The 12,738-nt window shown below is 42.5% G+C and overlaps 1 protein-coding gene and 1 gene segment (V, D, J or C); one reads left to right on the forward strand and one right to left on the reverse strand.

Moving 5' to 3' along the window:
• The window catches only part of LOC111147970 (immunoglobulin kappa light chain-like), a 59,965-nt gene that overhangs the window by 35,884 nt on the left and 11,343 nt on the right, over positions 1-12,738 (reverse strand). The window contains exon 3 of the mRNA XM_022504288.1: positions 960-984. Coding sequence (XP_022359996.1) covers positions 960-984 — 25 coding nt within the window. The remainder of the gene's footprint in view (positions 1-959; positions 985-12,738) is intronic.
• LOC111147972 lies at positions 7,868-9,137 on the forward strand. The segment is given in 1 exon segment: positions 7,868-9,137. A coding segment is annotated over 1 exon segment (468 nt).

Raw genomic sequence — 12,738 nt, forward strand, 5'->3', positions numbered from 1 at the left:
GTCATGGACAGGTCTACTGGGGCCTGTGCTATGCTAGGAACTACTTGCTGAACAGTGACTAGGTTGTTTTTGAGAAGGGCCAAGTCTTGCCAAAGAACTGGGAAGTCTGTGCTATAATGAGTCTTCATCTGGGCTTGCCAGAGTGTCCACAACGTCCTTCCTGGACACAGATGCTTGTACCACCAAATGATAGGAGAGGTCATAGGGCCCACTTGTATCGAGACCTAAACCTGATACAGAGTCCCTCCTGGTTCTGCGTCCACTCTACACTAGTGACTTCAAAATTAGCTAATAAATGGAATGGTGTAGCTTATCCAAGTGTGGAATGTGTTGTCTCAACACTCAACACTCAACACTCAACAAGGTAGTGTGCCTTGTGCCTCAGTGGTTAGAGGTACAAGATGCAAGCACTTGTCCTTTACTTCGGAGAGGATGTGCCTGCACTCCTCAGATTTCTGGAACCCTGACATAGCCACCAGGGAGGAGGCCCAAATGAATTTTTGTAGTGTTTGATCCCACTGTTGGAGCTCATGTGTTTTTGCAAGTTAGTGAAGTCCTCACCACTTCTCACTCATCATGTGCAATTAACAGGATGTAATTGATAGAGTATGGCCGGACGGGATGCTCTGAGGATGTTTATACAACACACTGGAGCAGAGAGCAGGGAGTTAACATAGCCCTGGGCTGAGACTGAGGATGTGACCCACTCTTCACTGCAGGTGAAAGCAATGTCCACCAGAGGACTGCATTACACCATATGCCATGCCCCCTGCTGGTAGACCTTGTAGTTGGCCAAGATGGGGTAAGCACTTTCAAAATCTCCACATGGCCAGAAGAGGGAGACAACATACTCAGAGAAGAATGGGGCCCAGTGGGGGGATTCTTCTGATAAACTTAATTATTGAGTATTTTAAGCAATACAAATGCCCCATAATGTGCATATCTTCTTCCTCTTAGACCTGAAGTACTTCTGCCACTCAGAGTCTAATAACAGAGTCTTTGGGTGTGTGGCAGGAACACACTGGACCCATTGAAAGCAGAAAGATGGTGACTCCATCACAGCTTCCTGGCCTTCTGCTCCTCTGGGTTCTAGGTGAGAATATTTGGTCAAAGCAGATTAAAGTGCGGTATGATTTTCCGTGCCTGATTTTCTTTCTTCGTTGGGAATCCTTCCATAGATGAATTTAGTTTATTTTAAAAATAAGTAGTATTCTGTCAAATCTAACTAGATACTGGTGATTTCCATGTACATATCCTGAGGTTCTGCTAATGTTTCCTGTGTGGTTTCAGCCTCCCATGAAGAGATTGTGCTGACCCAGTCTCCTGCCGTCCTGTCCATGGCTCCAAAAGAAGGAGTCACCATCACCTGCCGGGCCAGTCAGAACATTAACAAGTGGTTAGCCTGGTACCAGCAGGAGCCAGGGAGAGCTCCTAAGCTCCTAATCTATGAAGCATCCAAGTTGGAAGCTGGGGTCCTGTCGTGGTTCAGCAGCAGTGGGTCTTCACTCTCACCATCAGCAACCTGGAGCCAGAAGATGCTGGGATCTACTACTGCCTGCGGTCTAACAGCTACCCACACACAGTGTTACAGGTCAGAGCATAAACCACCAGGGAAGCAGACATGAGGGGCTTGGCTGCCCCCACTTCTCCTCTGATTCCTGCACCTGCTCAGACAGTTTCTCAGAGGCAGCAGCTATATGGAGGTCACGGGGGTTTTGGGAGAAGGGCAAGGAGGATCCTTGGCCTCCTGACAGACTCCCTTTCCCCCAGATCATTACACCTTAGGAGTGTGGGTGATGGCATCCATCGGCGTCTATACAGCAAAAGAGAAGCCACTCTAGCTATTCCAAGCAGGAATTGCTTCCCCTAGGGAAGTAGTCTAAATGTCACTCTTTCAAAGACCTGGGGATGTAGTAATAAGGGAAGCAGACACTAGAAACAGTGATTCCTCAGTGATCCCGGGTAAGTCGGAGAATTTATGCCATTGGAGATACAGGTTGCCTAACCACGCGATCCTCAGGCCTGTCTAGGAGGGCCGGGAATGGAGGCACAGATACTCTAACCAAGAAAGAACCAAGATGCCCTTCAATGGACGAATGGATAAGGAAGATGTGGTCCATATACACTATGGAGTATTATGCCTCCATCAGAAAGGATGAATACCCAACTTTTGTAGCAACATGGATGGGACTGGAAGAGATTATGCTGAGTGAAATAAGTCAAGCAGAGAGAGTCAATTACCATATGGTTTCACTTATTTGTGGAGCATAACAAATAGCATGGAGGACAAGGGGAGATGGAGAGGAGAAGGGAGTTGAGGGAAATTGGAAGGGGAGGTGAACCATGAGAGACTATGGACTCTGAAAAACAATCTGAGGGTTTTGAAGGGGCGGGGGGGGGGGGTTGGGGGAACCAGGTGGTGGGTACTAGGGAGGGCACATATTGTATGGAGCACTGGGTGTGGTGCAAAAACAATGAATACTGTTATGCTGAAAAGAAATTAAAAAAAAAAAAGAAAAAAAAGGAATTACAAAGACCACAGTAAGAATAAATGAAAATTATATGCAATTCTGTCAGAATAACTGGACTTAGATTTGTTTGTTTCATGGCTTCTGTACCCTCCTACAGCTTGCCATGAGAATGATGTGCCATGGGTAGTCACCACACTGTGTCTTGGCCCCAGATCAAACACAGTCCATAGACTGGAGAACCATTCATCTCCCTGATGAAGAACCACACAGCTGAGCCCTGAGTACATTATCCAAATTATTGTCAACATGAACATCCATGACTATAGAAACAAATGCTTAGTATGACAAGCCACTGAGTTTTTGTCTGGTTTGTTAAAATAGTGGGTAAAATCTAACTAGTACAGTTTTTAAACATCTCAGCATAGAAATTGACAGGTTTTATTAAACACGATGGCATAAAAATGAATACTTGGAAATCCATTCATAAGAAGATACAAAACAAAGAAATGTTTTTAAACAAATTGGAATTAAACGTGTAAAATTCACCCCATTGTAGAAACATCTAACTACAATTACTTAGAGTAATGGTGATCAATTCTGTAGATAATTCTGACTTATTACATGTGATTAAATCTAAAGTAAATAATGAAATTATATATATGAATGAATGTCCATATGCATATATATGTATATATGTATAATATGCATACATGTACATACATTTTTGATGTGTTTATACAATTATCTTATGAATTAAATGGATTAATATGATTCCAGTAACTCCCCATAAAAAACTAGTGTCCAGATAAAGTACTAACCAGGTTTAAGGAATTTTCTTTACAATCTTTGTTTCTATATCATACACCAACTGGTATACCTATCTGAATATATGTTTTCTCACTCACTGGAGGTCTAAGGGTTTGAATGGAGTTATTTCTTCCTACAAACCACTACATCCCATGAAATCCCCATTATCTCTATGTCCACATTCATGTCATGAATTCCAAGTATAAGATATTATCCAATCTTTTTTTTTATTTTATGGTGGAATCTATTAATATTCTCATGGCATAGGTCACAACTCTTACAATTTACAGAGAAAATAACAACTAAATGAAACTATGAATCAACAAACATAAAACAGACTGACTGAAAATTGAAATCATGGGTAATACCACTTGTCCTCAAGTGGGACACAGAGGACAATACTCAGTTGTCTGAGAGGAAGCATATCATTTCAGCCCTATTAATTCTCTTTAGCTGGGCACATTTGTGCAGTGCACAAACCAAGCTACGCTATGGAGCACTCCTGAGTCCCCAGCCTCTGCTTCTTAACACATATCACTTGATTTCATCCCTATTGCTCAGAGCCCTCAAATAGGAACTCTGCTCATGACCTCCATTGAAGAATAGCTTCAAACAAAAAAAGGGAGGGAGAAATATGATATCTCCTAATCATGACAAAGATCATATTCTATATTCAGATTTTCCACATGACTCTGTAAAGAGGTGATGTGGCAACAAGGACAGGGCAATGAGAATGGTAATGCCCTGCTGTCATTGAGAAGAACACAGCTATTACGTGTTTGTTAACAGAAGGGTGCTACCAACGGTAGTCATAGATGCACCTGCCCTGTGGTTATCCTCCTTGACAAACAATACTGACTTTGTTGGATAGAAAAGAGTAAAGGAAACCTCATCTAAGCTGGGAAGTTTTCCTACACATACCATTCCATGGTTAGAGTCTGCATAACCAACAGGAAGAAAATGTAAGAATTCTCTCGACAAGGGAGGACATTTTTCATATAGGAATTCACTTCCTGCTTTTAAGAAAAAGAAGGATGATCTCTCGCAGCAAGTAACAATCACTGCTTGCAGCCAATGAGAAACCATCACAACCTCCAACTGTCCTCCAGTGAGCATTTGTACAAAACGATCCGCCCCAATCTTCTCCTAATGCATAATAAAAGCGGACCTTCCTTTTGCCTCTTCAGACTCAGCGGCAGTTTGCCATAGTTTGCTTTGACCCAAATTGCAATTCTTCTCCTTTTCTCAAGTAAGCTTATTTTGCTAGTAAAATAACTGGCTATTTTTTTCTTTAAGGTTGAAAAGTGGACTAGTAGAATTATTAATTCAGAATAATGATAAAATTAAAAATTCTTGGTGGGGGGCCAGAGAGAAGGGCAGAGCTAGAGGGGGAAAAAGAATCTTAAGCAGTCTCCGAACTCCACGCAGAGCCCGATGCAGAGCTTTGTGTCACATCCCTGAGATCGTGACCTGAGCTGAAATCAAGAGTCTGATGCTGAACTGACTGAGCCGCCCAGGTGCCCCATCACTACTGATTTTTAATGTCAACACATAAGTAAAGCAACCTCTCCAGGGCCCTGGTCAAGGATATGAATCTACAATTGTATGACATCTATTAGGAAGGGGGCCTGGTTTAGCAGCTTGGTTCCTAAATTCCTGTACAAATCCATAGGTTTTCAGTATCATAGAAAGCAAAGAGAAAGACAAAACACTGTCTTTGATGGAGACATAATTTGGTCATTCATTTTTCTAATTTTCTTAACCTATTAGGAACAAGTTGATTTTAAAACTTTTATGGAATTTTAATGGACAAATAAAAGCAAAAGCAACATTTAAGAACAAAGTTGTAGAACTGCAATAGCCACAGAATGAGCAAAAAGCAATTACCTACTTTATTTATTTATTATTTATTTATGGTTAACATACAACATTGGTTTCAGGTATACAACATAGTGATTGAACATTTCTATAGCTAATGCAATGCTCACCACGATAAGAGTTACCATGTGTCACCATACAAAGTTATTAAATATCATTGGCTATATTCTCTATGCTGTACCTTACATTCCATGAATTATTTATTTTAGAACTGGAAGTATTACTTATTCTTTGGTACAGTTTTTCCCCCTTAAATGCATCACAGTATGAATAAAAATGTTTCTGTATGGTATACATTGGCTTTACAAATGTGTTTGAATTCCCCCAAACTATTTCTTTTATTTTTTTTTAAGATTTTATTTATTTATTTGACAGACAGAGATCACAAGTAGGCAGAGAGGCAGGCAGAGAGAGAGGTGGAGGCAGGCTCCCTGAGGAACAGAGAACCAGATGCGGGGCTCGATCCCAGGACCCTGGGATCATGACCTGAGCTGAAGGCAGAGGCTTAACCCACTGAGCCACCCAGGCGCTCCTCTTTTATTTTTTTTAAAGATTTTATTTATTTATTTGACAGAGATCACAAGTAGGCAGAGAGGCAGGCGGAGAGAGAGGAGGAAGCAGGCTCCCCGCTGAGCAGAGAGCCTGACGTGGGGCTCGATTCCAGGACCCTGGAATCATGATATGGGCCGAAGACAGAGGCTTTAACCCACTGAGCCCCCCAGGCACCCCACAAACTATTTCTTCTATATTAAATCATATAGAGAATAATCTTTCTACATTTTTATAAAAAGTTAATGCTGATATAAAGATATGAAAAGATAACATGACAAAGAATAAATAGATCAATGTCACCCACACACATAAATCCATAAATGTAGATAACATTTTAATATTTTCTTCCCCTTATATTATAAAAATATGGTGGCAGGATATAGTAAATTTCAAGAATATTAGGAATTAGCAAGAAGGTAAAAATACTTCAACATTAGGAAGTTTATATGAATAAAATGGTGGTTTTCTTTTTGCCTGATTTTAAATCACGTGGAAATAGTTAAGAGAGCTTGGCATTTGTGCAGGGAATTTTTGGGAAGGTTGAGCACGATACAGCCTCTGACTCATGTGCGAAAGGCACCCGCAGAACACAGAGCACTGGTCCTCTCGGCCACAGAGCCGCTAAGAGGGAGGACAGATTTCCCTGATGTTCTGAGGTCAGGAGTTTAAAGGTTCGTCTGCAAATGCTGGTTGTGCGCTATGATGGGAATTCACCTTCAGGGCTGTGGCTGGACACAGGGACATAGACAGCCACCCTCTGAGCCACCATATGGGAGCAACTGTGGGTCCTGAGAGGCTGCCAGCGGGAGAGAGGACATCTGAGATGCTGTGGATCTTGACCTGAGAAAAAATTGGACAAACAGAACCCTCTCACTTCAAAGAATCCCACAGGCTTGCAATGTAAAGCTCAAATAAAAAAAAATCACAAGGTACTCAGGATTGAGGGTGATTCACAATAACCCGCTTCCCACCTGAGCAGCCCTGTAGATGTCTTCTGGGAAGAGCAGCTCTGGGGCATTTTATGTTGAACCAAGCGGGTGATGATCCTGGGAGCCCCAGTGAGCCCAGATGATCTACTGATGTAATCATAATATAATGGGTTCTGAATAAAACCTTTTCAATCACAAAGGTAGATGAGATAAAGGTACTTAACACCCTTTTACACACATTTCTAATTTTCATGTAAAAACAGTTAATAGACCAAGAATGGAGTCAGCATCTAGGTTTCACCAAATACATTTCACCCAAATTTAGGGTCATTTATGAGAATAAAAAAATAATGGTATTAATCATACCACTGGATCTGTATGAAGGTGGGGGGGCTTGTTTCCCAGGCATCAGCTCCTTCCCTCTTCTCCCCTGGGGCTCACGGCATCCATCCAAGGTAAGGTATAAAGATGGAGGCTTCCAGGACTTTCTAGAGCATAATGTCCTGGAAAACCCACAGACAAAAGTGTGTATTCATAGGAAAGCTTAGGTCTTAGGGAGTCATCTTCTTTTCATTTCTCATTCTTAGGAGGAAGACCCCCTGTTCTAATCACAAACTCTTGGACTCTGAGGAAAGACAAGGATCACAAAATATAGAGACTTTTTTTTTCTGACAAACAGCGGGGTGAAGATCCCCCGGGATGAGATGCGAACCCTGCTCTGTGTGATCCCCCAAAAGGCACTGGTTCTGCACATGCCACGGACCTGCCCAACCGCTCAGCGATTTGCATGTTTCCCCCAGAGCCCATTTCTGCTCTTCAGCATCTTCATGAAGAGGCTGCTCAGACATTTGAGGCAAAAAATAGCCTCAGGGGGGCACCTGGGTGGCTCAGTGCTTAAGCCTCTGCCTTCAGCTCGGGTCATGATCTCAGTGTCCTGGGATCGAGTCCCGCATCGGGCTCTCTGCTCTGCAGGGAGCCTGCTTCCTCCTCTCTCTCTCTCTCTCTGCCTGCCTCTCTGCCCACTTGTGATCTCCCTCTGTCAAATAAATAAAATCTTTAAAAAAAAAAAAAGAAAAGAAAAGAAAAAAAAGAGCCTCAGGCTGGGCTGCAGATCGAACATGGGAGTCCTGACCCAGCTCCTCTGCCTTCTGCTGGCCTGCCTCCCAGGTGAGGAAGGGAGTGCAGGGGACATCCTGGAAATGGTGGGAGTCCTCTCCTCCTGGCTGTGGGATCTCCCCAGGGATCCTCCCTCTGATTCCCTGACCCCGGGTCTCCTCTCCCTTCGTAAACCCAGGTGCTCTCAGATTAGGGGACCAGGGCTGCCAGAATCTTCTGGGAGGAACATGGAGTGGGACCTGGTAAACAATGGTGACTTTGTGTTTTGCTCTCTACCGAGCTGCCCGTGGGCACGCGGGGCTGACCCAGTCTCTGGCCTTCCTCTCCTTGTCCCTGGGAGAGGGTGTGTCCAACACCTGCAGGGCCAAGGAAAGCGTCAACGATTACTTGAGCTGGTATCAGCAGAAAACAGGCCAGGCTCCTCAGCATCTCATCTATGATGCTGATAACCTCAAGTCTGTTATCCCAGACTGGTTCTCTGCCATTCAGTCGGACAGAGAATTCATCCTCAAAATCAGCACGGTAGAGGCTGAGGATGCTGCTAGTTATTACTGCCAGCAGGATTATATCCTTCCTCCCAGGGTGCTACAGCCCCAACCTCCGGGCTGGGTCTGGACGGCAAAGGGAGCAGTGGGCTGTGCTGGCGGTGGTTCCGGCAGCTGCATTTTGCTCTGTGGTCTGTTCATCCGAGCAGGAGATGCTTTGGGGAAGGGCTAGCAGGGCTCAAGGATCAAGGGACTTTGTCCTTCGAAAGCTTCCTTTCTTGATAACACAAATCCCAAACCTCAGGAATTCTAAAATGAAATTTCTCTTGCAGGCCTGCAACAGAATTCATCCACAGGATGGACCTTGAACCATATCTCTGATAAACGCTCTGTGAAGTAGGCAAAAAAAGGGAACCCGCATCCAAGCAAACACTACTACTACTACTAATACTGCTACGACCAATACTAGTATTGCAAATACTAGTACGACAAATGTTAATACTAATACTTCAGGCACTACTACTGTAATGCTACTACCACTAATAAAAATAATAAACATCAACAACTACAATGCCCACTGCCATTGAGTGAAATCTTGAGGACTTACTATGTATTGAATATTGCATGAAGGACTCATTCATCTAGTGCAATTCATCTCGCAATAATCGTCTAGAGATGAGAAATCAGGGGTTCTCAGAGTTTACGTTACTCAACATACCAGTGGTTGTAAAGGAAGTAGATGGAAAAAGTATCGGTTGTTTTGTCTCCATAATTTCTACTCATTATTTAACTACATTCATTAAAAAAAAAAAATAGTACAACTAAACACAGATCAAGGCAGAGACTGTCTCTAGCATCCCAAAAGCTCCATCAGGCTCCTTTCCTGTCAATTCCATGCCCACCCCCCACACACATACCATGAGAGGCCACCCCTCTTCTGTTTTCTATCCATATTGAGCCGATATTCTCTGTTTTTGAACTTCATATAAGTGGAATTATACAGTACATAGTTTTTTAATGTCTTGTTTCTTTTCTTTGGATCAACATGTTCTTTGAATTTCATCTCTGTTGTTGGTGTGGCTACCATTCATTCTTTTCCTGCTGAACAGTTCACTATTATATAAATACATCACAATTTTTCATTCACAAGAATAGTACAGAAGTCTTATAACTTATAGGAAAAGTGGGCAAGCCTCAGTGTATTTCAGACATTTCTTAAGACAGTGTCCCTTTTATTTTTGGATCATCTTTGCATACATTACACAGCATGTGTCTAATAGAGAAAATATCCATGAAGCTATTCTTACCATCAATGCATACAACATACTTTTGTTTTCTATTTTAATCTATTTAATCTATTAGTCAAGCTTTCATTATTAAAACATATGGTCATGACACTAACTCCTTAGCCCTAGAAAACAGCCCTAGATCTTAATGTGGTTGTCGATGAGACATACTTGGATTAGTTCTAAGTTTGTCTTCCACATGTCCCTTTATTAGGTTCCTCAGTACACCTAAGATGACCATGATTATGGGAACACTGAACACAGTAGTGATAATAATAAAATAAAAAATAATATATGTTATATATTTGATACAGTGCTAAATACCTTACTTTTGTTTAAACTGCAAACAGAACCATTGTTGTCAGAGTTTTAAAGACACAGAAACTGAGAAAATGGGAAGTTAGTGAACGGGATCAATATCACACTTCCATAAGCAATGCAGCTTTGTCCCCAGCCCTAATGGGGTGACTTCAGGGACATCTCTGATAATATCAGGACCTTTGGATGGTTAATGTGTGACTGACAGTAAGCTCTAACTCCTGATGTGATGACCATTTATGTGGAAGTTGGAGTAGCAGTGATAAAACTGCTTCCTTGATATGTACAAAAAAGGTTGGGAAAGCGAGAGTTAAATAGCTTCCGTTTTCTTCTCAATGGGCTTGTGCCAAGCACCATCTGGAGGAGTTTAAGTGATAGGTAAGGCAGGAGGACACAGGAGAGAAATCCTCCCCTCAGGCTGAGCCTTTGGCTTCCTCTGCCATCAGTACCTGGGGATGGGTTGCTCAAGGGCAAAGAAAAGGAAGGAAATGGTCTCGGGAGCTGGAAGCCCAGATGGCCCTTTGCAGCCCACCCTGCTGTCCAGAGCCCATGTCAATGCCTGGGTCAGTGCTCTCGGGGGAGATCTGCCTCAGTTTGGACACAGATCGAATCATGGAAGCCCCAGATATCTACAACACATATAATCATCAAATAGCTTCTGATAAGCCTAGAGAAATAACTAGTACAAGTAAGGGGGAAAAAAGAGCCACAATAAGGAATTATTTGTGCAAAGATGGTAAGTAATTGTATACAAAGGGGGTAAATTTGATAAGTAATGCAGGAACTGCCCATGAAAATCTCACTGTGTTGTTGCTACGGCACAACCAGATGGGATAATGTTGAGCAAACTGCCAAGGTTAAGTTGTGGTGAGGCTGAAGAGCTAGTGGACATTTCACATGCTGCTGCTGAAATGTGCATCGGCACATTCGTGTCGGAAAGTTGTTTGTGATTATCTACAAATGAGGAATATATGCACACCCTGGGGCTCAGTACTTTTTTACTCTGATATACACAACAGAATTGAGAGTGTACGTGCTCAAGGAATGTCATGACAGTGTTGCTGTCAAACTGGAAACAACCAGTTACTGATCTAGAATGGAATGGCTGCTTCAATTATGGTATTTGCAAACATCTTTATCCACTCTGTGCTTTATCTGACTGGTAGTTTTGAAACCTGTGACAATTTCGATGCCACCCAAATTACCAATCTTTCATACAGAGTACCCTTCATGTCTTATCTGAAGAGCCATTTCATAGCTCAAATTGATGAATATATTACTACTTATTATTTTTCTAAGCTTTATCACTGGAATTTAGTTCTATAATCTAGCTGGATTGGGTTCTTGGACATGACACAGAGTAGGGGATCAGATTTCATTTCTCTTTCAGTAGGAATATCCACTTGAACCATCCCATCGTATTAGAAAGAACATTCCTTTGTTAATTGTCCTAGGAGTCATGTGTCACAAATTAAGCATCCCCATAGATATATGTCTGTTCGTGGACTATGTTTCATTCCCCTGCTCTCTCTTACATCTTTGTTGCATGCTACAGTGCCCTAATTACTGTGACTATAAATAAGTCTTTTCAAAAAAAGATTTCATTTATTGATTTGAGAGTGAGTGAACATGAGCTGGCGGGGGAGGGGCAGAGGGCAAGGGAGAAGCAGACTCCCCACTGAGCCAGGAGCCAGACCCAGTTCTCCTTCCCAGGACCTGAGCAAAAAGGCAGATGCTTAACCAACTGAGCCACCCAGGAGCCCCATGTGTATTTAAATAAGTCTTGGTAATCAATGGAGTATTCTCTCAAAATTGTTCTTTTTCAGAATTGTCTTGGTTCTTTTTAGCTCAGAATTCCTTATACATTTTATAATGTGCAAAAAAAGTAACTGGGTGTTTATTGGAAGTACATTGAAACTAAGGATCAATTTCTTGAGACAGACATACTGAGTCTTTGGATGCATGAAAATGTCATATTGTTCCATTTATTCAGGTCTCCTTTACTTTCTCTTCGCAAAGATTTATTATCTTTGGGTCTGTATGGTGCGTAGACCAGGTAGTTAACAATGCATGTCCTCTCTTATGCACGTTCAGCTTACACTTTATTTCTAATTGCCAATGCAATAAATTATCCTAGAAAAATGTTTGCTCTGTTTCTGTCTCCATTACTAAAATTCAATTTCCCATTTGGACAATCTGCGATTGCATTAGCCATGCAAAAGTCAACACAAATACAGGACTTAATGTAATCCACACGAATGTGTGTATGTATTTGGATTTTCAGAGGTGGTACTTTGGGATGAAGGATCAGTTTCTCGGAGAAAGAGTCTCTCAGGCACATGTCTAACATCATGAGACCCTCTGTGACTCCCAATCCCAGCTTCCATGGCAAGGACACTCGGAGTAACATTTCCACCCACCTTCCTCTTCTCAGGTGGAGCACAGAGCAGCAGAAAGCACGAGAGTAGACACAGAGATCCCATCTTGCTCTGAGACCCGACCTGCCCCACCTCACCAGTCCGCTCTGGCCAGGACGCATGAAGAGCCGCTCAGCAAGGTGAGGACCAAAGCAGATTCAGTTAGAGCAGAAACTGCACAGTCCGGACACAGACATGTTCTTCCTCCTTCTTCCATGTCAGCCATAGGATTGGATATGCTGAAGACACATGTAGTCGTTTCCTGCACAGTGACAACCTCAGCCAAGCTGACAGGGACATGGACAGGATAGTCCCTCCCTGCACCATTCTGGTGGCTGCGAATGAAGCTGGGGCTGTCCTAGAAGCAAGGCTGGGAAAATTCTAGAGACATGAGAATACTGCAAAACAGACATATATTTAAGGAGGTGATAAAAAAAATAAGATTTGAATCTCCTGCCATTATTCTTTATCACAAAGAA

This window comes from Enhydra lutris, unplaced genomic scaffold, assembly GCF_002288905.1.
Source record: "Enhydra lutris kenyoni isolate GAN:26980312 unplaced genomic scaffold, ASM228890v2 scaffoldscaffold18, whole genome shotgun sequence".
NCBI lineage: Eukaryota > Metazoa > Chordata > Mammalia > Carnivora > Mustelidae > Enhydra > Enhydra lutris.